The sequence below is a fragment of the Rhinopithecus bieti genome, unplaced genomic scaffold (genome assembly GCF_001698545.2).
Source record: "Rhinopithecus bieti isolate Rb0 unplaced genomic scaffold, ASM169854v2 scaffold_65, whole genome shotgun sequence".
Lineage (NCBI taxonomy): Eukaryota > Metazoa > Chordata > Mammalia > Primates > Cercopithecidae > Rhinopithecus > Rhinopithecus bieti.
The window spans coordinates 1,719,191-1,744,196 of NW_016803344.1; the positions used below are offsets into that span (position 1 = coordinate 1,719,191).

General features: G+C 41.7%; 1 protein-coding gene across 1 annotated transcript; it reads right to left on the bottom strand.

The window, feature by feature from the left end:
• Positions 1–2,214: 2,214 nt before the first annotated feature.
• Positions 2,215–13,722, bottom strand: BMP2 (bone morphogenetic protein 2). The gene is given in 12 exon segments (XM_017877341.1): positions 2,215–2,352; positions 2,355–2,518; positions 2,521–2,653; positions 2,656–2,694; positions 2,697–2,771; positions 2,774–2,791; positions 2,794–2,961; positions 2,963–3,025; positions 3,028–3,078; positions 3,081–3,133; positions 10,934–11,286; positions 12,539–13,722. Coding segments are annotated over 11 exon segments (1,248 nt in total). The 5' UTR covers positions 11,280–11,286; positions 12,539–13,722.
• Between the last annotated feature and the right edge of the window lie 11,284 nt (positions 13,723–25,006).

The following is a 25,006-nucleotide window of genomic DNA, read 5'->3' on the forward strand; positions in this document are numbered from 1 at the left end:
TAAGACTGTGCAGTCTGTCCTTCATGTCCATGGCAATAGAGGGTGAAGAACAGCTGGAGAACAAAGAAGACCCCATTCCCCTTAGTTGAGTATAATCTAATGGTTCTCACCTAATCAAGAACAATAGAACTAGAGGTAAAAAGAAACTAAAAGATTTTAAAAGTTAACCAGTATTAGTAAAAGATAACTATCATGCACATTTAAAGATAAGGTTTACATAACCTCATAACCTCCAAACTGTAACTAAGCTCATAGTCATTAAAAGTTAATTCCTAGGAAGAATTTGATTATAACAGTCTGTTCCATTATAAACACACCGGTTTTTAGCCATTTCCAAGGAGATTAGAAGTAGGTTTCACCAGTCATGCATGGCAGGATCAGAGGGGATGCAAGGTCCTGGAAACTGACCTAAAATACTGCCAGTAAAATAGTGGGTAGTTGTGGGTGCCCTGCTCTTACAAACATCTGCTGAACCCTTCCTTGGATCTGATTCTAACCCAGGGTACAGAAGCCCTGACACACTGGTAAGTGTTCAATCTGAGCAGCCTAATTTGACTTCATTCTGTTTGGGCGTCAGTCCAATTGGCAGATGTTCTTCTAGAAGCTGATCTCAGACACTTTCCCTTTCTAATTTTTTGGCACTGTTGCCTCTGTTGCATGGGCTATTATCTCTGAAACTTTATCTCGGGTTATCCAGGTTTTGCTTGTTTTGTAGGCTTTAGTTTTCCCTTACATCTTTCTGCCCGAAAGAAGTTCATTTGAAAAATACTAAATCACTGGTAACACCTTTGGTGCAAATATGACTTATCAAATAACTTGCCTGCAATTTTCCAGCCATTCATTACCTTTCCCCCTACCCCTCTAAAATATTAACTTCAGAAACAAAAATGCAAACACAAGGTCATCATTGTGAGCACTATACAAATGCACCATTTTCTCTTACAGGTTGGACTTTATAGAATGAAATGCCAGAGCTTTGATATTTATTATCTGAAATAGGTTTAACATTTGGAGAAATGTGTTCAAACACACAACCTTGGAAAGAAAAGCAAGTTGATAGGTCAGCGAACAGAGGGTGAGCAGAAAACACGATGTGCATAATTTTGCTGCGTGTTGGGTGAAAAGTTAGAAAAGTAGGTTCTTTGGAGAATAAAGAGCTCTCAGATGAGGTAAAGGTAAAATACAAATAAATTTCCAACTCTTGATGAGGGCCACGAGATACCAGTTTTAAATATATACATGACCACAATATCAATCATGAAGAAATCTTATGTTTTATTGAATACTTTGGCCAGTTCAGCCCCTTTGAAGGGATCACTAATTTAGGAAAGAAGAACAACAACCCATTATTCACTTTCCTGCAGGTTCATCATTTTCCTAATTCTTTCTATTGATCCTGCTTTATTCTTTCCGCAAATTAAGGGGCAGGAGGAGAGTTTCTATAATAGAACAGCAATGTCTGGTTCTTATCCAAATATTCCACCTAATAAGGCTGTAAATTCTCATGGACTGGACAATCACTCTGCAACATTCCTGAGAATTGAATAATATAATAATCTTGAAAGTCAGCAGAGTGGATTATCCACTTTTTTTTTTCTGGACTTGAACTTGTGAACTTAACAGTAGCGCTGCAAAAAAAGCAAATGTGCTAAGCACTTTGCCAGAGTAACCTTCCATGTAGACTTTTCATCTTAAATACACACAACTGAAAACAACTACAATTTTTGGAAAATTATGTACAAACCCGATACTTCTTTTGATTACATATAAATACAAATTAGCTATTTTTTTCCTAAAAAGTGGTTATAATAGTAAATAAATACAAAATAAATCTGACCATTATACTTCATGTGCTGGGGTTGAACCCATATAAAATGTACAACTAAATACATTTTAAATCTTTAAGGAATAATTCTCTGATTAAAATATTTGTTTTCCCAACTTCTTTTCGTAGATATAAATATATTTTCAAAATAGCTGTTTTTTTTTTTTTTTATCCATTCCATAAATAAAGCTTCATTGGGAAATATTAAGGTCAACTGGGATGTGTTTTTTGTTTTTCTTTTTCTAAAAATATGGGGGTGTTTTTTTTTTTTCCGGGCGCGCCTCCCTATCCCCATTATACATACCGTACTGCCGCCTGCCGCCCCTATATATATAGTATATATATATATATAGGTATATATATTATTTATGTATTTTATTTTGGCTGTACTAGCGACACCCAACAACCCTTCCACAACCATGTCCTCTTCCGCCTTGATAGTTTTTGAATACAACCTTTTCATTTTCGTCACGTTACAGCAGGGTTCGATCGATAGCACTGAGTTCCGTTGGGACACAACACGGCCTTAGGCAATCTTAGAGGTTAACGAGTGACCAACGTGTTTGCTGGAAAACGAATGCGCATGATTAGTGGAGTTCAGATGATCAGCCAGGGAGGAAAAGGGCATTCTCCGCTGGCAGAAAAGGCGCTGATACCGTCCCGGGGGAGCCACAATCCAGGTCATCCACCCACGTCACTGAAGTCCACGTACAGAAGGTGTCTCTTACGCTGGACTTAAGGCGGCTTCCGCTGTTTGTGTTTGCTTGACGTTTCTCTTTTGCTGGCGAGGAGGATTGCCCTTGTCCCATCATGGGCCAAAGTTACTAGCCCAGCGGCCTTATCTGTGACCAGCTGTGTTCATCTTGGCTGCAAAGACCTGCCTTATCCTAACATGGTCTCTGCCGAAGACACCTTGTTTCTCCTCCAAGTGGGTCACTTCCACCACGTGAATCCATGGTTGGCGGTGCTCCCTGTGCAGTCCACCGCCGATCACAGGCGGGGGTGACGTCAAAACTTCCCACCTGCTTGCATTCTGGCATTCCCGCCAACCTGGGGTCCAAAAGTCTGGTCACGGGGAATTTCGAGTTGGCTGTTGCAGGTTTTTGCATTTCATAAATATTAATTCGCTGATGGAAAACTGCTATTGTCTCCTAAAGCATGCGGTTGCATCTGCTCTCGAAAAACCTGAAGCTCTGCCGTTTTGGGGGGTAGGTGATAAACTCTCTATCCGTAGGGATAGAACTTAAATTTAAAGGAAGAATCTCCGAGTTGTTTTCCCACTCATTCTTGGTAGTCCTTCCAAAGATTCTTTGATTTGATAGAGAAAAACAGGGAAGAAAAACAAAAGTCTTTCAGTAAACCAAGAGTAGATGCACATTTGATTATCTAGAAAATTTAAACCTGCCTTGTGGGATTTAGATGTTACCCACGCTAAAAGTTTGTCACAGGAATATTAAAAATTTCCTCTTTAAATAAAACCTGGAGCTCCTTTTCTCTCTGTCTGTAAGCTTCATGTCATCATGCATCTGCATTACCAGGAAAAACCTTTCATAATTCTTGGTGCTTTTTTGATCTGAATACATGAATACTGCACTTCCAGCGTGGCTAAATAATGGGGGAAATGCGTGAAGCATTTCTCTTGGAGATTCCAGACTTTAGGGGCCTAAAAAAAAATAAAAGTCAGCACTATAGTTAGTAGAGGTCTAATGAGTGAGGGATTTGAGGAAATTATTGCATTTCTTTTAAAAAAAGGCTTTAATGTCAATCCCTTAAGCAGTATTCTAAAACATTACTCTGCAATTTAGATGATTTACAAATCTCAATATACAGATTTCAGCTTCCTAATTAAAGACTCTGAAACTCAACATCAACGATGACATTTTGCAAAGCACACCCTACTATTTTACTCAAAAGTCCAGAGACAAAGGCATTTACAGGGGTCTACTTCTTTGGAAACGTATGGGTGGTACTAGGACACTGTAGTAATTAAGGCCAAACAATTTCAAGAGAAATAGCTTTCCCAACTGTTGTCTGTTCTCTCACCTCTTTATGACCTCAAATATCAAAATCTCACTTTAGACGCTTTTGGAAGAAAAATAAATGACCTGTCTTCTGTTTGTAATGCCTTTGTAGTTTTGAAAGATAAACTATGTTAAAAACCATGTACCTACCTAGTAATAGGCTGCAGGATGGACACAAAACCAACAAAATGATAAAACTTTACGAAAATATGATTATGATCTACATGCCAAAAGGAACAGTCTCATCCTATTACAGAATAATCCTTCTATACCCACTATCATTATTTCAAAATAGCCATTTAAGTGGGCCATGCACAAAAGCTTCGTCTGATTTAAAATTTCTGAATTTCAATTTTTAAGAAGTATTGTTCTCCAAGCAAGTAATATATAATACAGTATCTTAAATGCTTGTAGTCTGCAAATCATCAAAGGTACAACATTATTATTAAACTGATAGTATATACCATGAAAGTTTGAGATATTTAAGTTTATTTTATTCTAACTTTACCACATCCTATCATTTCACTGCCAACAGAATTTGCCTGCTTCATTCAGATGTCCTACCCAAGTGCTAACAAAATCTATTTTGCCATAGTTCCATGCTATCATAAGACTGTTTTTTTATTAATTTTACAGTTGTATTTCCCCTAAAGACAAACAGCTATAAGTTGTGCACTGAATCTAGTTGCCTTAGCAAAGGAGAATCATGTCAGATCGCTCACTCAAAGGATCTACCTGTGTAAGCCTTCATCATCAAAGCAACAGTCATTATGCAAGCTAAGTGGACACACCAAGTTCAATCAGGGCGGTGTATACCAAACTATGGAGTAACGCTTTAATGCAGTGCTTTTCAAACTTCAGCCTTCACATAAAACAGCTTGTACACCGTAAAGCTTCAGATGCAGGCTCTGATTCAGTAGGTCCGGGGAGATGCCTGAGATTCAGCATTTCTAGCAGCTCCTCCGGGAGGGGATTCTGGGAACTGCTAGACCACACTTGAAGTGCCAAAGTTTTGTAGGATGTTTTCCTTATTCAAGTGTAGATTGACAGAGGAGTGTCTTTTTAAAGGGCCTTTTTGTTAAATAATATAAAAATGAATAGAAGAACCATTAGTGGTGGCAAATGAGTAAGAGCTGAATGGACCAGCTCTCAGTGGGCCCAGCCAGGGTCTCAGAACAGAAGGTTCTTCTAAAGCTCTTCTACATGGATATGGGGACTATCAGGCCAATAGAGTCCTTTAGGGGTCCCTTGTGCCTATTAATCCAAACCTCTGGGGGAATACCTTTCAGGATCCATCCACATTCTAAACCCCACTGGAAGCTAATGGTACTTTAGGCCAGACGCAATCATTAAAATAACCTTCCGACCATTTGAACCCGGGCTCCTCTCAGTGGCTCCGAACAAGTACCAAGGATTGTGTTTAGCCTCTTTCTTTCTCCTTCTCCTTGCAATTCAGATATTTCTGCTGAAGGTAATTTTTCAGCCAAGAAGGTAAAAGTCAGCAACCTCAGATCCCAGTGACACCAAAGCCAGCCCAGCACCTGAGCTACTGGCTTATCTGATAAGAATACACATAAGAAGAACCTCTTTTCTTTCAAAGAGGGGGAAGCGAGGAAAATTATCTAGAGCATTCACTGACTACTTATATTAACAAAAGTGCCCAGAGAAATCACAATTGCAAGAAAAACCCTAAATCCCAATCCATAAAAAAACATACATTCTCACACATTCTCTCTCTCACACACACGTACACACACACATGGCCAGATGATGACAGTGAAGGGGCAAGCTACAAGGCAAGTATGAGGGAAAGGTAAATGGAGTTCAGAAGATGGGTATAAAAAAAGATACGAAATAGAATAATAACCTCCAAAAAAAGTAAATGACAAGACTGAATCATATAAAACTGCCACTATTTGACCAGAAACACAGACAACAGCAATTTTCTGTGGTTCAAGGTCTCGGTGGAAGTTTGTAGCCTTAGCAAAGGAGAATCACTTAGTGGCCTTAAGAAAGGAGAAAAAAATACGCTACCAAATAATAATAGGTGATACAAAGATCTTTCTCTGACCTTCCCACTGCACCTCAGTGAATCTGTTTCTTGAAAGATCCCATCCTCAATACAAAAGCATCCATTGCAACACCCCTGAATTGTAGAGACAGGTCACAGAGGTAAGTTAGAAGTTCACAGAAACCCTCAAACCCAGGAAAGTAACTGGCCAAGGTTAGGGAATATATCATCATTTTCTTTAATCTGCCAGGGCAGAGTATGAATCTTTTCTTAAGGGTACAAAAATTAAAGTCTATTTGAAATAAAGTCAATTAAATAAACAAACCTTCTATAAATTATCACAGCAACCCTGAGGATGCCAAAAATATAGGGATCCTCAAGTAATGTATGCTTTTTGGAGACTGATACAATTGCTAGTTTTCTGTAAATATCCCTTCCTGAATAAGCTGAAGTTCTTAAGGGATTTGAGGATTACGAACTGTCTTTGACCCGAGTTTCTGAGCTCCTAAGTTCTTAACCAAATGGATGGAGCTATGGCTGCAAAAATGTGAGAAAGTGAAGAAAAATAAGACAACAATGATATTTGACCCTTCCTCCAAAAGTGAAGTCCTAATTCAATAATCTATACTACATCAATCATTGATCTACCTTAAAATAATTCAAAAGACTGAGCTGAATTCTCTCAGCCAGCCTAGATCCACTCTGGCCTCCTTTTCCCTAGAGAAGGGAAGGCTATAACATTAACGAAAGAAGTCATAATGATAATGATAGCTGAATGCTTTTTTTGAGTGTATTCTGCCACTATCCGATTTATATGAATTATTTCACAACAAACCAATTTGAGAAAAACACTCATTATCTCCATTTTGTAAATGAAACAGTTGGAGTTCAGAGAGGTTGTGTAACTTTCCTAAGGTCACAGAGCTAGCAAATTAAGAGTAGATATATGTAATTGAATCTACTGCAGTTCTCAGGTTTCTTTATTTTTGTTTTGTTTTGTTTGTGAGACAGTCTCGCTCTGTTGCCCAGGTTGGAGTGCAGTGGCGCAATCTCAGCTCACTGCAACCTCCACCTCCCAGGTTCAAGCACTCCTCCCACCGCAGCCTCCCAATTAGCTCAGATTACAGGCGTGTGCCATCATACCTGGCTACTTTTTTATATTTTAGTAGAGATGGGGTTTCGCCATGTTGGCCAGGCTAGTCTGAAACTCCTGACCTCAAGTGATCTGCCCACCTCGGCCTCCCAAAGTGCTGGGATTACAGGTATTAGCCACCATGCCCAGCCAGTTCCCAAATTTCTAGCGGCACTAGCCGGCACAAATAGACGGCACTACCTAACATACACGAGGACTCAAAAACTGAAGCAAAAGTCAAAACCATTAGGGGCACATTTATATTTAGTACAATATAACACTGGATGAGTACTGTCCCAACTAAATGAACAGAAATATACAACTTAGGTATGATAGACAGAACAGATAGAAATGACCAGAAAAGTGATGGGGTCCACTGGAACATGTCTATTTTATACGGAGCTGCTGCTATTTTGTGGCTGCCCTTTTGTTCTAAATAAAGTACGGTAAAGTTTTATCAAAAAAGTAAGTTACCATTATGCTTTGAGGATTTTAAAACACACTTTGGGCTAAAAAACCTCCAGTAAAACAACGACAAAAACAACAAAACCTGGGGATATTCTGGCAAATCAGTAAGGCTGGAAGTCACTGCCGTAACACAAAATGAAAGAGGCTGAGTATAATAGACAAGATTTTCCAGATAATAAAATAACAGAGAACTGATCAAGGAAAAAAAAAATATCAAATACAAAAGGTTAAAAATATTCCTTTTTAAAAAAAATACAGCAAAGGAAATGGCAACTAAAGGAACAGAGAGCATGGTTGTCATCAACAACCCTGATTTGGCCTCTGCCCACCCTTAACAGCAACTCCTTTGGAAAGATGAAGTATTCTCTCATTGTCTCAGTGAAAATACACAAAGAGCAAGTCTAAGAAGACAAAATAGTTCACTGCAAAGGGATCAAGAGAAATTTAGGGGAACCGCTAAAAAAGAGGTGGAATGGAAAATATCAGTGCCAAGGAAGTATCATTGGACACCAAAGCCTCCATCTCAACAACCATTTCCAAATAGAGTAACTTTCCTACTTAATGCGGCCTCTGTAATGACAATGAAATACCTGGGACCACTAGGGAACCATACCAGGGAAGTATTGACTTTGGTGGATCTATGTGTCCAAATCTGTTGTTTGCACTGGGAATTTGTTCCACAAAGTCTCTAATGAAGAGCAATAGTTGTTTCTTGAACTTTTCTATTATACAGATATTTTCATAATAATTGTATTTGTGGAAAGAGGGTTAATCTCTATTTGAAAGCTTTAGTCACAGAGGCAAATAATCCAGTTATTTCATGTAAAAAGAAGACTGTGTCCTTCAGAGTGAGGAGAACAAGCACCTGGTCTTTCTATATTCCCATCCGACAAAAAAGCATAAAGACTTTTTGGAGGGCCAGAGAAGTCAACCAGTTTCAACATGTTTCCAACTACAGCATGCACACAACACTCTTTCCACTTGCAGAAGTGACTTTTCTATGTTCAATGGCAGTTTCGAAAGGCCTATGTAGCTGAAGCACTTTTTAATGACCTTGAAAACAATAACATTTTAGCAAAGCTTATATCCTCCCAAATAAAAGCCATTGGAGAAAGGACTAGACAAAATTCAATAGGAAAAATACAACTGATAATTCTGTCTCAGATACCCTGTGATATGGCTGCATTATACTCATATTGGTTGAAAGAATGCCATCATGATGTCCAGTAATTCCACCAAACCATCCAATCACATCCACAAAGAAAACCCAACAGGTAATTCTTATGATTGGGTCTTTATGGTCTTTTATTAAATAAATGCTCATTAATGCTGTAGGAACTAAATTCTGTTCTTGAGCCAGCAACCTTCATCACATGGTTTACCAAAAATTTTTTTAGTAGCATGCATGGCACAAGGATGTTTATAAAAAGCAAATCCTGGGTTTATACAACAATGATTAGTCTTGAAAAAAGTGCCATATCCATCCAGACTAAGGATGATATATTAGTCATAACAAAACAAGAAATGGATTAGTTGAAATTTGGGGCAAAATTACATAGCTTTTCTCCATTATCTAAGTGCATTAAGAACTGAAGTTATTATAAGTCGATTTTAATCAAGTTGGTAACTTCTGTACCGTTTCTCAGGTAACATTTACACTCACAAAGATACAAATTCTGACTTTATAAACTTAAGCATGCTTTTTAAGTTAAAATAACACAGTTTAATAATGTGTAGCCTGTTTAGTTTTGATCAAACCACTTCTAGATGAATAATGAGAATATGCAGAGATCATTGATAAAATCCTCACACAATGGAATATTTTAGGTGTTAACTAACTTAAATGCTCTTCCTTTTAAGTTGTAACAGAGACACAGCATCTTCTTGGCCTTAAAAATAAAGTTAAGAGCTTCCATGCTAAATTTCCAGAAGAGGTTTCTAAAACAGCTATTCTTATTACATTTCTATACAAAATAAAAAGTATTCTAATCAGCACTAACTGGGAATGATTAGCTGGATCTATAATCATTTCAGGGTTAAGATAGCAGAATGTACACATACACACAAATTTTACATATGACAACAGGGGACTTCTGCTTTCATTGAATGAATTCTGAAAGAGTGGAGTGAGATCTTACTGCCTTTCAAATCTGATTTCTGCTAGCAGAGAGCACCTCACTTAGAAATGTGCTTGTACATGAACTGATGATCAATTCAGTGTCCCTGTCATAATGTATAGCTGCCTATAGCTGCCTCAATGATAAAGTATCTTCTGCTATGTGGCCTGCCTTTGGGACTTATTCCCATTACCAATAGATATTCTCACAAGTATAAGTCATCCTTCACACTGGGAGAAAACATCTGGCTGGGTCATTTCTGATTAGTCTATTATCAGTGTAAATTTCCCACTTGAAATTTACCACCTAAGCAGGAAAAGGCAAGAAAGAGAACTTCACCCCCAACCCCTCAAATATCCTTCAAGTGGTTGCTCTGTGATACACAATTTTGTACTCTTTTCTAGGATTTGAAGAAACCCATGCTCTATTTTAAATGTATTAAGCCAAAGAGGCATTTAAAATGTAGAAAAGAACTGAAGTGGAACATATTTTTGACTAATTGCTCTAAGAACTTAGGTACAGCAGATCTCAACAGCTGCTGTAAAACATTTCCAGTCCACTAAATGCCCTTATGATGAAACAAGCAGAAATATCCCACCTTAGAAAAACCACATGTAGTATCATAAAAGAAAAAAAAAAAAATCCACATTTCAGTGCACATGAAAAAAAACAGGCAGCTGCTACAAACGTTTTTATCTGAAGGCTTGCCTTGTCTCTACTCAGAGCCTATCTCGGATTTAAGCACAGGACAAGAAAGTCATTGTGGAAACAATAAGATTGATTGTAGAATTGATCTCCCACGGGGATTAGATTGGGATTCAAAATCTTCCACACCAGGCCCAGATCAACTATAAATTAGAAAGACTTTGGGGCCCTGGGCTTTGATTTTTCAATACTATCTCTGAAAACTCTGCCCTTGGCTCTGTCTACCCTGAAACCCTGGCTTAAGCAGCAGATTTATAGAGCAAAAGCTTCCAAACAGACTTAAAGAAATCTTAATCTGCCTCCCTTTTCCTCCTTTTCCCTCTGTGGAATTCTTGCACGTTTAGCTGACTAGGGGCATGCCTTTTGCCCTCATCTTCCCCATCACTTGATTTCTCTCCAATTCTTCCGGGAGGAGTAGCTCTTCTGGCTGCAAGCCAGGAAGAGGGTGCGGAGTTACTAAAGGGGAATCCCTGGCTCCTCCACCACACAAGCAGTGAGTTAAAATCAGATTCAGAAACCATAGTACAGAAGCAAGAGTGGAAACGTCCGCTGGTGCCCTGGCTAAGCTGCCTCTATAGGAATGGCTGCAGTCTGCCCATGGTGGAGGGCTTTGCAGGGTGACTCCCCGCCCCCACGCCCTGCTCCATGCCTCACCTTCATGGTGGAAGCTGCGCACAGTGTTGGCTCGGCTGGCTGCCCTCTCCAACCGGTGGTCTGGGGCGGGTGAGCCCGGCTGACCCGATTGCCTGCGATACAGGTCTAGCATGTAGGGGGGCACCACGGCGTCCCTGCTGGGGGTGGGTCTCTGTTTCAGGCCGAACATGCTGAGCAGCCGCAACTCGAACTCGCTCAGGACCTCGTCAGAGGGCTGGGATGAGGGGCGGCCCGACGACGACGCCGCGAACTTCCTGCGGCCCAGCTCCGGAACGAGGCCAGCCGCGCCGCCCAGGAGGACCTGGGGAAGCAGCAACGCTAGAAGACAGCGGGTCCCGGCCACCATGGTCGACCTGCGGACAGGACCGACGTGAGTCACCCGAGCTCCCCGCCCAGTCCTCCCCCCTCGCGCCCCCGCGGCCCGGGCTCCCATTTGGCTGGTGTGCCTCCTCCAGGGTGCCCTCCTGGCTTGGCACACTCGCGAGTCTAGGTGAGACCGACCGAAGCTCAAATGTTTGGGATAATGAAGGGCCCCAAGTTCCAGAACCAGGTGATTTATCGCTCCCATCCAACTCTTAACTAGTCTAACATCGGATTTGGGGTTTGCCCTCCCCTCCCAACCAAACCAGCGCCAATGACTGTCACTCTTTTTGTGTGTGACACAGCGCTGACTGCCAATGCTGGGAACCTGGGCAAACCACCGCTTGGTCTGACACTATGCGTCCCCTATATAAACCCAAATGCAGAGCGCTGAGCGCTCTCTGGCATATAAACACACACAAATGGTGCATGTGACTTCCTTAGAGGCACTGTATAGAACTTCCTGATACACACACACACACACACACACACACACACACCCTATAACTTCCAGACCCTGTAAGCTCAAGGCCACAACTTCTGAAGCCACTTACAACTTGTGTCCCACGCCCCTACACTCAGGGGTGTCTGGAGAGGCAACTCCATCCCGCATCCCCGTAGCACAGTCAAGATACTCATGTATCTTCCTGGGATTATATAAATGGTGAATATCTATTAATGCACGTGTCAGCTGTTAAAAACACAGCACCAAGTGGTTCTTCAGTACTGACCCCTCGCATTTCTGGAAACAAGAAGGGAGAGCCCCAACTCCTACTCCTAGTACTTTTCTAAATGGGATAGGGCTCTGAGTAAAGAAACCAAGTCTCCTGGAAACACTTGAAGAAGGGAGATCACCATGGCAGGGCGGACAGGTTCTCAGCTAACGGGTGAAACCCAAGGGCTACCCTCTCAAGGAGATTTCTCTGACTTAAAAAAAAAAAAAAAAAAAAAAAAAAAATTTAAAATAAATAAATAAACAAAACACCTCATCTAAGTGTTAACAGCTCCAAAAGTATTCCGGGGGGAGGGTAAGAAAGAGGGGTGGAAGAGTGCGGGCCGAGAGGGTGAGGCTGATGGTCGCCCGGGGCAGCTGGAAGGGGGCACCCCGCAGGGCTCCGTTGCACGTGGACTGGAAAGGGGTCTGTTTACTTCTGGCCTGGACGTAAGGAAGGGCTCTGCCGCAGTGGCTGCCCAAATCCCCCTCCCACCCACCACCTACCCCGGCCCCTGGCCCGCGTCCTCTACCTTTAGGAGACCGCAGTCCGTCTAAGAAGCACGCGGAGACACGTCCATTGAAAGAGCGTCCACATGGAAAAACTCTGGTCAAAGGACCTGGCGCAAGGACCGAATGTCCGTTCCTTTTCTTTGCCTCCTCCTTCTCCCGGGTGCTGGCCGCGCAGTCTCTTTTCACGCTGGGAACAGCGTCTCAGTGTCGGGCAAGGCCAAGGTGTGGAGGGGCGGTGGGGCTCGGAGGTGGCGAGGCAGGCTCCGCTGGGGTAAAGGCACCGGCGCAAAGTGGGGAGCTCAAGTTATTCTCCCTGCAAGTTCAAGAAGTCCCCAGCCAAGTGCTGACACACAACAACAGCGAGCAGGGGGAGGAGTGCGGGGCAGGGAAGGGAAGGGAGAAAGGAGAAGCTGGTGCTGTCGTCCTCCTTAGGAACCAGCGCCCGAGGGACGCGTGGTCCCGCGCGGGGCCGGCTCCAGGACTCGGGGAGCGAGGGTCGGGCGCTCCGCGCTAGCTCCGCCGCGGCCCATGGCTCGGGGCAGCCATCCTGGGCGACGCCGGGTCCGGGGAAGGGCACGGCGGCGATTTCGGTGCCAGGCGAGTTGCCCCCCCGCATCACTCTGCCTTACTCCAGTGCACCCCCATTCGCGCTCGCCAGTTGAAAGCACCGCGGCTCTGGCGCCCCGTCGTCCTCGGGCGCATTCTCCGGCGAGTCGAGCCAAGTCCCGGGCCGCCGAGGCGGGTGGTTGTGCTCTCTCCTCTCTCTCCTAGCCCTGGGGCCAAATGCCCTTTGTGACTAGCCTGGGGTCCGATCACACCTCGGCCGGCGCTTCCCAGGCCCCCGATCTCCTGCAGTAGGTGCTCGGCATCGCGGCGCTAGGGATCGGCTCCGGAGTCCCCGGCACTCTGCGCGCCCGTCCGCGGCTCTGGCGCAGCCCGGGCAGCAGAGGCCACGGCGCTGTGGCGCGCTCTGCCGGGTGCTCCAGCCCGCGCGGGGTCTGCGGCGCGCGGGTGCCTCGCGGTCCCCGGTGATCCGCGCGGCGCTGGCCCGGAGAACGTTCGGGTCGCCGGCGGAGGCTGTGGCGGCAGATGTGCGGCGGAGGCCTGCCAGCTGGGCCGGTAGGGTGTTGGGAAGCGGAGCGACTAGCGCAGCCGCGAGCCGGGCGCCAGCGCGGCTGGGCGAGACTCGGCGGGCGACGGCGGCGGCGGCGCCGTGGCGCGGCGTCGCCGCTTTTAAAGGACGCGGCCCTGCCGGCTCCCCTCCCGGCGCGGGGACCGAACACCTCCCCCTTCGCGGCGCGGCTCGCGGCGGATCCCCGAGGGGCGGAGCTGCGCGCAGGGGTCGTGGACGGCGCGCCGGGCAGCCGCGGCGGGGTGGGGGCGGAGGGCGGGGGCGCGCGGCCGCCAAGGGGGGCGCTCGCGCCTCCACTCCTTGTCCTCAAAGGTGAGATCAGCTGGCGCGCCGGACCCTCGCGGGGACTCCGGAGGCGAAATCCAGGACAAATGCAGGGTCAGGGTCTGGCCTCTATTTCCCCTCTGGGCCCGTTATTCAACTTTCAGTTTGAAGTTTTTCGGTAATATACAATTTCAAAAAACAAAACAAAACAAACACCTCAATTACAGCGCATTTTGGCATAGCATAGACGTCGGATTCACGCTTCTGTTTCCCCGGAATAGAAGGAAAATTAAAAAACAGGAGGCTGGAAATTGAGTGTTTTTAAACATTAATACAAAGAGATGTATGTATTTCCATATGTAAATGCATGTGTACAAATTTCCTTTTACATAAATATGTGTATGCATTTATTTTCATATCCATATGCATGTTATGGTTATATAAATATATCCAATATACAAAAATATGTACATATATTTCTATATATTAATATATGAGAATATACGCAACCGAAGGTAAACATTTCGGTAAATATGTGTCTATGTATGTGACATGGATGTCATCCTGCTTTACGTGACATGTGTGTAACGTAGACTGTGTGTGGCAGCCTGAGGGATGGATGGGAGGGATTTGATTTCTTTTCATGGTACAACCACTTTGTGCCTTGTGATGTTTATCTCACCCAGCTCAGAGGCAGGCGATTAACAGCTCAGAGGAAGGTAAAATAACGTACTGTGTGAACCAAGCGTACAGGACAATTCCAGTTTGGGACCTTGGAACCTTCTACTCCACCCTCTTCCATCAGGCCCCCAAGAAGTAGGGCTGTAACACGTGGCCAAGTCACTCCTCAGCCGAAACATTCCTCAGAGCTGCTGCACGATGAGTCTGGGGCCAAGGCTTTCTACCCTTCCCAGGATTTCAGGAGACCCCATGCACAGCACCTCGGGCTTGCCCAAATGATTCCTGAAATAAAGGGCAGAAAATTTTTGGAAAAGGCCACGGTCTGCTTTCCCAGAGCTATCGGGCCTGCAAAACAGAGAGAAAAAAGTCAGAAGCGGGAGCTGGTAATAAAACTATTATCCATGTGTATTATTTTTTCGGTGGGGGAGCTAAAATAATACCAGGTTCCGCTCACGTAAATCGGATTAGCAACCCACAGAGGCGAATCAGGCACTTGCTGTTTCTAAAGGTATGAAGGTCAAATAAGGTATTTTGGAAGAAGCCTGACTACCGGGAAAATAAAACGGGGTTGGGGGAATTATTCAGGAACATGCTACTTTATTTCCTGGGGGGGGGGGGGGTGCTATAGAAGTTGATTGTCACTAAGAGTCACGGGACCGCAAATAAGTAGGCAATAAAACATATTCTACTCATAGACACAGGGCTTCTGAAACTATTTCCTTTCCTATCAAGTTTAATTAAGAAGTTAGCAATCGTTTCTGTCATTACTTAGATTTCAAAAACAAAACAAAACTTCAGTAAGATTTAAGTAGCCTTTAAAGAAGAGGAAAAGTTGGTAACTACTGGATGCACCCGAAGAAAAAATAAAAAATATATCTCCTGGGATGACATTGAGGATGTCTTGCAGCTTTAGAACTTCATAACTTGATAAGTGGAAACCTTGTCAGTTTAGAATCTGAGGGAAAATGCGCACTTCTGAACACTGTTTCATGTTAGTGTTGCCCATTACAGAATCTCTTTTATGTAGGGTGTGTGATTTCTGAGGAACTACTTACTGAATGCTTGTCCCAAGCACAACTTACATAAATTTTGGCCCTATTTTTTTTTTTTTTTTTTTAGAGATGGCTGCCCTCTTGTGGTGGAAATGAGTTTGAACGCTGGAAAGAAAGAAGTCCATCAATAAAAATAGTCTCCAAACACTGATGAGGGATCGAAGTACAGGATGAGGGAACCTACCCATTTTCCAGGGAAGAGCAATAGTCAGAAATGATCAATCTAAATAGAGACGAAGTATTTTTTTTTCCTCTCTTCACTAATGGCTACCTTCCACCTGCGATTCAGAATGCTGGGTTATTTAATACTTTGAGAGAGTGTTTGCCTTGAAAATATCACTTGCTGCTAACCATTGTCAATTCTACCTTCTTCAAAGGTTCATTCAAAGTTTTTCAGTTCAGAGGGTGAAATTCATTCTTGCTGAATTTATCAGATTTGGTGCATCTGCCAGCAAATGTGGAAGGGGCAGAGGTGGGAGTGGGGAGTTGTTTAAGAAAGGACTAGTAGAAGTTGCAAATTCAAGTGCGTCAGAGGATACAGACAAGTTATGTAACAAAGCAAAGATGACCAGATAATGATTCCACATAAAGGAGGTTGTTGCTATTCCATTTCAGTCATTTCTTGCCAGTTTCTCAAGAGATAGTGGAAATTTGCATTTGATTGTGTGTGGATGAAATTAAGTGCTTACAGTCTTACTTCAGCAACTTTTACTTTAGCACTTCAGCTCACATGGTATTCCATTTTATTGCATTCTGTAGCTATTAGCATTCAGCATTGTTCTTGCTAGGCCAAACATTATTCACATTAACCTTAAAATAGTGATCCTCACGTATTGTGAAGTTCACAGCCGGCATTACATGATCCATCCACCTTGTAATTGTCATTCCATGGAAACCTGTGGCAACTGCCCTGAGAAACCCTCTTTGCTTTTTAGCATATATATCGCTTTGTTACAAGTGTGACACCTATAACCAGCCCTACTTACTTTACCTGGATGAAGTATTTTTTACAGGAACTTGGAGCCAAGGCAAATCACATGTTTTCCTTTTTGGTGTTTGATTAGACGTTGTAGAAAGAATGGGAGAAGTGAAGTGATTTATATCAGAAACTAGGCCAAGTTGGCCAAATCAGGATCATTGCTTTCAGCAAGTACCAACTACATCTTCTTAAAAATTAAGAAGAATGAATTTTGTGCATTGATTAGACTGTCACACAGTTTAAGATATACACCTTATGTCTGGAAGCTATGTTGATCACAGTCCAAGATGTAGTTTGGTGACCTTGATTCTAATTCCTGCTTCTGTCATGGATGACTGACTTTAAAATGGTCATCTCTTCTGTTAATTGGGGTAAATAAATATATGTTTGCTTGCTTCAGACTGACATGATGGTCAAATAGATAACATGTGTGAACTTAGAGAGTTTCTGATTGCTACTCACTCTATGTATCTTCAAATGTATTCTTTGGTCTTCTGTTTGCAATATGGCCTGGTTTTAAGAGATGGGACTTTGGATGCCTTTCTTCTCCTTCTCTTTCTCCTCCTTCTCCTTCTCTTCACCCAGCTTTTATTAGATTGCCAAACAGTGGATATTTCATCAGAAAGGTCCCCACTTGGGTCAGTCAATCTAATGCAAAGGTCCCCAACAATTTTGGCACCAGGGACCAGTTTTGTGAAGGAAAATTTTTCTACAGACCAGGTTGAGGGGGATGGTTTCAGAATGAAACTGTTCCACATCATATCATCAGGCATTGGATTCTCATAAGGAGCATGCACCCTAGATCCCTCACATGCGCAGTTCACAATAGGGTTTGAGCTCCTATGAGAATCTAATGCTGCTGATGATCTGACAGGAGGCGGGGCTCAGGCAGTAATACTCCCTTGCCTGACCCTGAGGGTTTCTAACAGGCCATGGACCAGTACCATCCATGCCCTGGGGGTTGGGGACCTCTGATCTAAGGCAGTAACAAATTCTCATAGCCTCAGCTCCCTCGTGAATACTCTGTAGAGACTAACAGTTGACTTCTCATGGAGGTTGTGAAGAATAAATGAGAAGATATGTGTAAAGACAACGAAAAGTTGCAAATTTGTATCGCTATATACATGCAAATTAAGGCCATCGGTTCTGGTTCTTGAAAGATGAGTTTGTCTTATGTGATTTTCTTTTGCCCTTGGTAGATTTCAAAAAAATGGGTTGAATGAACACATGCTCCTGGAAAATAATTATAGTCTTCAAAATAAGACTCCCATGAGAAGCCTGTTGGCTTTTTAGCATGAGTACCACTTTTTTACTAGTGCAATACCCAACACCAGTTCTGATTGCTTTACTTCCATGAAGTTTTTTCATGGGAACTGGGAGTCACAGCAAAAGAGCAGTATTTAGTCATTCAAACGTTTACCTATTTTGCATTTGATTAGACATAATAGGAAGGATGAATGGAGTGGGGTAATTTATATGCAAAGCCAAAGCCAGGCCAAATTGGCCAAGTAGGATTGTTTTAAATATCCACTACATACTATTTAATTACCGTATACCAGTACATTTGCATACCATGTCAATGATATTAAAATGTTTTGAGTTTCTGTTAATTAGACTGTGAAGAGTCTACGATAGTATTTCCTTTTACATACCCAGTCTACAAATATTTATTGAGCAGCTACAAAGTCCATGGCACTATGTTATTAGGTTCCAGTTAATACAAAGATACATAATCTCTGCACATAATTTATTTAGAATTCAATGGAAGAAATGCAACATGTTTACAGGTAAATAAATATAAAATACATGGCATATGAGATAAGAACTTTAAGAGAGTTGAGAAACAAGTGCTTCAGGTTTAATGAAGAGCAACTCACTTCTGAAATGTGGAACAAAAACCTTGCTCAGTAAATGTCACTACCCTTATTTTACAGGTGAAGAAACTGTGCTTAGAATAGTTAAGTCATTTTTCCAAAGTCATATGGCTAGCAAATGGCATAGCTTACACTAGACTCATGTTTTGGGAGTTTTGGGCTTTTCCCCCACGATGCTTATGGTCTCTCAATTCTATACAGCGGTAACAACTCAAAGCCAAGACATCATGTGAAAAAAATGTAGGATGTTGTTTTGAGGAGTACAAAGAGGTGATTCAAGTTTGGAGGTGGGGTTGGATAGGGATAAGGCTATACTAGAAATTTTTAAGACTATTCTTTAGACTGAGCCCCAGTAGGAAATGATGACATATTCTAAAGGGGCAGTTGAAAAGAGTTGAACAAAGGAACATTATACAAAACCATGGGCAGAATTGAGAGAAAGTGGCAAGGGATCATGAAGTATCGTGGCCCCACATTGGGTAGCCAAACCAGGAACACAGAAGGGGCAGTTGCTGGAGCCCGGAGAAAGCCACAGCTGAAGGCAAGCCATTGACAGAAGCCAGGGAACTGGCAGGGCAAATAAATATCTCAACCTTTCTTTTCTTTTACTCTCTGAACATCTGTGGACAACTCTCATTGGCCTAATTTGACCAGAAGAGCAAGTGTATTAGTTACCTATTGCTGTGTAATAAATGACCATAAACTTTGTGGCTTGATGCCCATTTTATTATCTTGGAGTTTTTGTGGGTCAGGAATGCAGAAAGAACTTAGTTCTCTTCTCAGGGTCTTGTAAGGCTGTATTCAGTTTTGACAGGGGCTGCAGTTTCATATAAGCCTCAGGGTTCTCTTCCATGCTCCGGTGGTTGTTGGTAGAATTCACTTCCTTGCAGCGGTAGAACTCATTCTTGGTTGCTTTTTTCATCAAAGCCAGCAGGAGACTGTCTTTCTGACTACTAGACCCTGTTTTAAAAGAGTCACATAATTATATTAAGCCTACCCAGGATAACCTGTGTTTTGATTAACTCGAAGTCAACTGATTAGGAATCTTAATTACATCTGCAGAAATCCCTTCACTGTTACCTTATAACATAACCCAATAAGAGGTTTAACATCTCATAATATTCACAGATACTTCTCATACTCAAGAGGAGGGGAGTATTCAGAGCTTGCACACCAAATATTCAGACTCTCGGTCTCTGCAGCCTATAGAGGTCGGCCTCTCAGGCACGGAGGAAGGAAAACAGTAGATCTGCTCATGTTGTGGATCTCCAGGTAGAAAAAGAATATCCAACCTAGAAAGATTTGAAAAGTGATGGACTGCAGGATCTTAGGACTCTTGCCTCCTACTCCAAAGTGAAATGTTTTTACAGAGGAATGGCAGGTTGGAGATGCAAGTTACAAAAACAAATCTCATATTTGGTAGAGCATAATAGCGCAGTATAGAAAGTATAGTGAGAGACTGTAGGTAATAGAACCAGTTCCTAGCTTTTGTAACTATACACAGAAGTGGTATCAAGGGTCTAATATTTGGAGCCCAGGTGAAACAAAACAAAACAAAACTAGTGGGACCCTTAACATGGGGGAGTATGAGCAAGAGCCTGATGAGAGACTTGGGGATGATTCTTTCTAGAAGTACCTAGAAAATTCTGGCTAAATATCCTCATGGAGTTCTTCTGGAGTGATAATTAGGCACTGGCCTGGAGTTCAGGGGGAGGATTAGGGAATTGAGTTGTAGATTTCTGAGCTAAGGCTTAACCATTTGAGGAGGAAATAATTGCCAAGGAAGTGCATAGAAGATGTCACAGAAAAAGTGTTCAGAAAAATAAAAAGCAGACAATGGTGATTTGTCTTAGAATTCATAAGAGAGGAGTTTTCAGAACAAGAAGCTGGTCTGCAGTCTTCAATGATGGTGAGGAGTGTGGAACAAATAGATGAAGAGTTCGCAGCTCCTTGGTGAGGTTTTTAGATTGCAGATATAGAAGAATAATGAAGTGGAGGGAGGCTAGTGGGGTTGATGTGGGAGTAGAAAGAAAGAAAGCTGAGTTAGAGTGGGGTGTAACTTTGGAGGACATGTGATTTGGCTGTTTAAAAAAATTCAAATAATGAGGAAGCTAGGGTCAAAAGAGAGACTTTAAAAAATTGAATGCAAACATGACCGACACTTGTAGGAATGGGGTGACTTAGAAGAACTCAACTTTTCACCTGAACAATAAATTTGATCAACCCCTCACTATATGGCCCTTTGGGCTCATCTGGCAAATGTTCTCAATTTCTTCAATATGATAGCCAGGAGTTTTCATCCTCAAATGGATCTTTGAAATCAGCCCTTGTGGTAGAAGCCCAGTTATTGCCTAGAAGATGTTTGCTCAAATGTGGAAATGCCTGAGACTTTTCCTCTTTATTAACTTATTCTCAAGATAACTTTCTTCCCAGCAAATTACCTGAGTCTCCCAACCTTTCTGTTTCCTGGTTTCTTGCCCTCCATCCTGGGACAGAGCTAGCTATGCAGAGGTGATTCTTCGGCAATGAGGCAGACCTAAGGTCTTATCTGTAACAATTTGCTGGGGGGTTCCTCTTCATCTGAACTTAACAGTGATCTGTTGGAAGCTCATCACTTCCAACCCGGAACACAGCTTCTTCAGAGTTCACTCTGAAAGAGGACAGGAGTAGAAACCTAAGCACTGCAAAGACAAAGAATTTCTATGGAGATGACAGATTGGAAAATTCTTTTCTCTTCCAATCCAGGACACCAATTATTGTATATGTGTAGGACTTTGAATGGAAAGCTAATAGAAAATAACGTGAATGGGCAAGTGCATTTCTAGTGACGTAAAAATAGGAAAATAAGATCTTGTTTCTGTCTGAGCTGATCTTCAGGAAACCCCCCAATGTTGCTCCTCCATATCCAGCTATCTTCATCTCATTTATCTCCCAAGGGGAACTTCTAATACAGCAAAATCAGGCTCTTTCTGTCTCCAGCACACGACGTTCATATCCACCCTGGTGACTTCTACTCATGTCCTTTATTACCCTTGGAGCCACTGTCATTTTCCATAGCGGTCCCAATCCTGTTGTTTTTTTCCATTTTGCTTTGTGAAGGAAGCGACCCAATAATCTGTCATACAAACAGACGGGTTTTTTTTTGAGAGTGAAATGTGAAGATACAAATACACTGGAATGATAGGGGTCAACAAGAACTGTCCCAGGCACACAGGACCTGTGGTCACTCCATAAAGCCCTCCCTGACATTGCCAGATCTCAGCTCTTTCTCTTCTCTGAAATCCTATTCCATACTTTGTCTATGCAACTTTTAACACTATTTCTTGTCTACCTCAGAGTGGTCTTGAGCTTCCTTTCCCTGGCCACATTTATTTGTAATTGTCTTAATTCCTTAAACTTTCTTTGTATGAATTGGTAGTACCTATCAGAGTGACAAATCTCAGTAAACTTTTATAAATCCTTTTAGGTTTGATTTAACTTACTGGGTACATTGAAATATTTTATCTTTTTTATTTTCAAAAACATTATTCAAATAAATAATTAAGAGTTACTAGGGGCTAAGTACATATAAAATAGGTTCTTTCCTCGATTGTAAGCTGCTTGAGGTCAGAAATGTTTATTTAAAAGTAAAATAATTGTTAGTTTAATTCAAAGTGCCCTCAAGTTTTTAAAAGATTTTAAGTGCAGGATTCAGAAAAGATCTGATTGTATCACAGAAAAAAATAACCAGTTGACAAATGAAACTTTGGTTATTGACACAACTGTTGGAGTTACTTCTTCTTTATGAGTGATTTCTCCAGATATATATTTATCTCAAATAAGTAAGTAATACATTCAAGAGCAGAGGAGGTGATGCAAGTCATAAAAGAAAGTAAAAAGAAGGCATTATCGGTAGGTAGAAAGTGTCTCCAAATAGTTCATTAAATAGTTGAAGTTATCTAGAGAACTTCAACAAAATCAACGAAGAGTTTATATATTGGCTTTGCTTGAGAATTTCTGTATGGTCATTGCTTCTTTACAAGATAAAATCTTCCAGGAGAATATTTTATATATATTTGTAAGTTCTAATTAATATATTTTAATTTAAAAGAATAATATATTTGTAACTTCTAATTAATACCTAGGGATTCATCATCTACTGATTTGCATATTTCTGCACCTTTCACAGCTTGTTGGGCCACAACAAAGCCTAGCAGCCTGGCATAGTTATCTCTGAGCTGTTAGTTATGTGCGTCTCTCCATAGGGCCTTAATGGGACCAATTGTAAACTGTAAATTATTTTCATCTTGGTTACCTGTTAATTCAGGTGAGATAATTTGGCAAAGGCAAAAAGGGTTTGAGGGTAATGACTTTAGAATTACGATTACAACATACTCAAATTGAACAATAGCAACCCAAGAGAATCAATTTGACAGTGTTTTTTAGTGGATATTCTCACCTGGACATATTGTACATATTTCACTAATTGTCTTATGGGAAACAAAAGGTTCTGCTCCTTTCCCTAATTAATATTGAACTGAGCAAATAGTCTGAGATATATGTGAGCTGAGAGATTATGAGAAATATCATATTTTATCCTCTTATATTTACAATAACCACTCAACAGCACCGAAGACCAGATGTAGCTGCCATGTCAAAGTCTACCACAGCACCCTCAGCCCTGACCACCCCAGAGCATACCTGATTGCCAACTAAGGGCTTTTCCCACTTGGTGCAGCTTATTCTACCCATGTGCTGCTGGCCAGATGCCCTAGGGAATTAATATCTCCTAGGGGCAACCCTCAATCAGTGACCAATGGGAGTTAGTGTATGAATACCCATTTGCCTCTAGGAGCGGTAATTCCGAGGTGCATGATCTGAACTGACTCTATTTTAGTCAGCCACAGTGATAACTGGCTTAAGAATGCATCCTTCATAGGCTTCCTTCCCTTCCCTACCTCACCTTCCCATTCCCCAATTGTGTTTTCTTCACCTCCCTCTAACTTACTTGTACTTGAACTCTTGTCATCCAGTGAGCTTCTGGAGGAACCCAAAATGAATACTGGAGTTTCTGTTGAACTGAGATTGTGCCTATCAAAATGGCTTTGAATTTAAATTGAATGGCACTTTGCCACAAATGAAATAAAACTGTTGGCTTTGGAGACCTATTTCCTGCTGCACTTGCTTCATTTACTCATTCAATGACTTTTACTTTTCCAAGCACTGCTAAGTTTCTGGAGCTACAAAGATGAATATGGTGATGTATACAAATCAACCAAACAGAAGTTTATACAAGGTACAGAAATTGAACCAAGAATAGTTACCACCTACAGCTGAAGGTCAGAAAAGGTTTCCTGGGAGGACATAGCACTTGAGTTGGATCATGAAAACTGAGCAGGTGTTGGGCAGATAGACAAGGTGGGGGAGGGAATTCCAGGCAGGAGGAACAGCAGGGGTAAAGGCAGAAAGGCATGAAACATCAACATGCATTAAAGAAATGATCAGCAGCTTAGTATGATGGCACAGAGGAGGAGAAAGGGGTGCCAATATTTTGCTGGGCAAAGGAATTTGGACTTTTCGCCCTAGGCTTTACTTTGCTTTTGAGAAAAATCTCTTTGGTAGAAGTGGGCATGATGGCTTGGAATACAGCCAGATTACAGGCAGAAGGATAAATTAAAAGGCTGTTATAATTGTTTAAGCAAGAGATAGAGAGTCCTTGCACTCAGCAGAAGCGTGGGGTGAAGGAGAACGCTGTAAGAGATTGAAATGGTAAGATGTGGTGGAACTTAATGGTCTACAAGGAGTGAAAAATGAGTTGAAATGATAGCATAGAAAATACAGAAGCAGGAACATGCTCTACTTATAAATGCATAGAGATTGAGAAAATTCTTGGAAAAAAAAAACAACAAACTCATTTAGGTTCCAGAATCCAAATTGTCAGTTCCCACAATTGTCAATTACTATTATATCCTGAAAATTAGTCTCTTAAGATCACTCATGTCAGTAGGTGTATATCAAATAGGTAAGCTGTCTTTTTACAAAGTGAGACTAATCATTTTTAGGTTATTAGGGAGCCATTTTTTTTTTTGGTTTAAACAATTCATTAATAAAACACCAATTTGCATGTATAAAGTGGCTAACAGATGGGCAGTATCTGGTCTGATCCAGAGTAGAGAATAAGTTATAAGATCATTAGGTAAAACAGCTATAATTTCATTAAATGCCTTAAAAATTAATGTTAGCAATAGATCTGCTTTTCTTGCAGTTGACTTTTGCTGACTTAGTATTGATTCAGCAGCTTACTGTTTCAATGTCTTATTACACAAGTAAACTACTAAGTAGGCAGAAAAGATGGCGCTCCAGGGAAGTTAGTTACTTTAATATAGTAGGAATGAATGCTGATGAAAAATACATGAAAACTTAAAAGTGAAATGCAAATTAAATTTTATGTTTTACTTATATGTACCTTATACACAATTATAATAAAATATCCCTGAATACAATTTAGTTTATTTTTCAAAATTTTA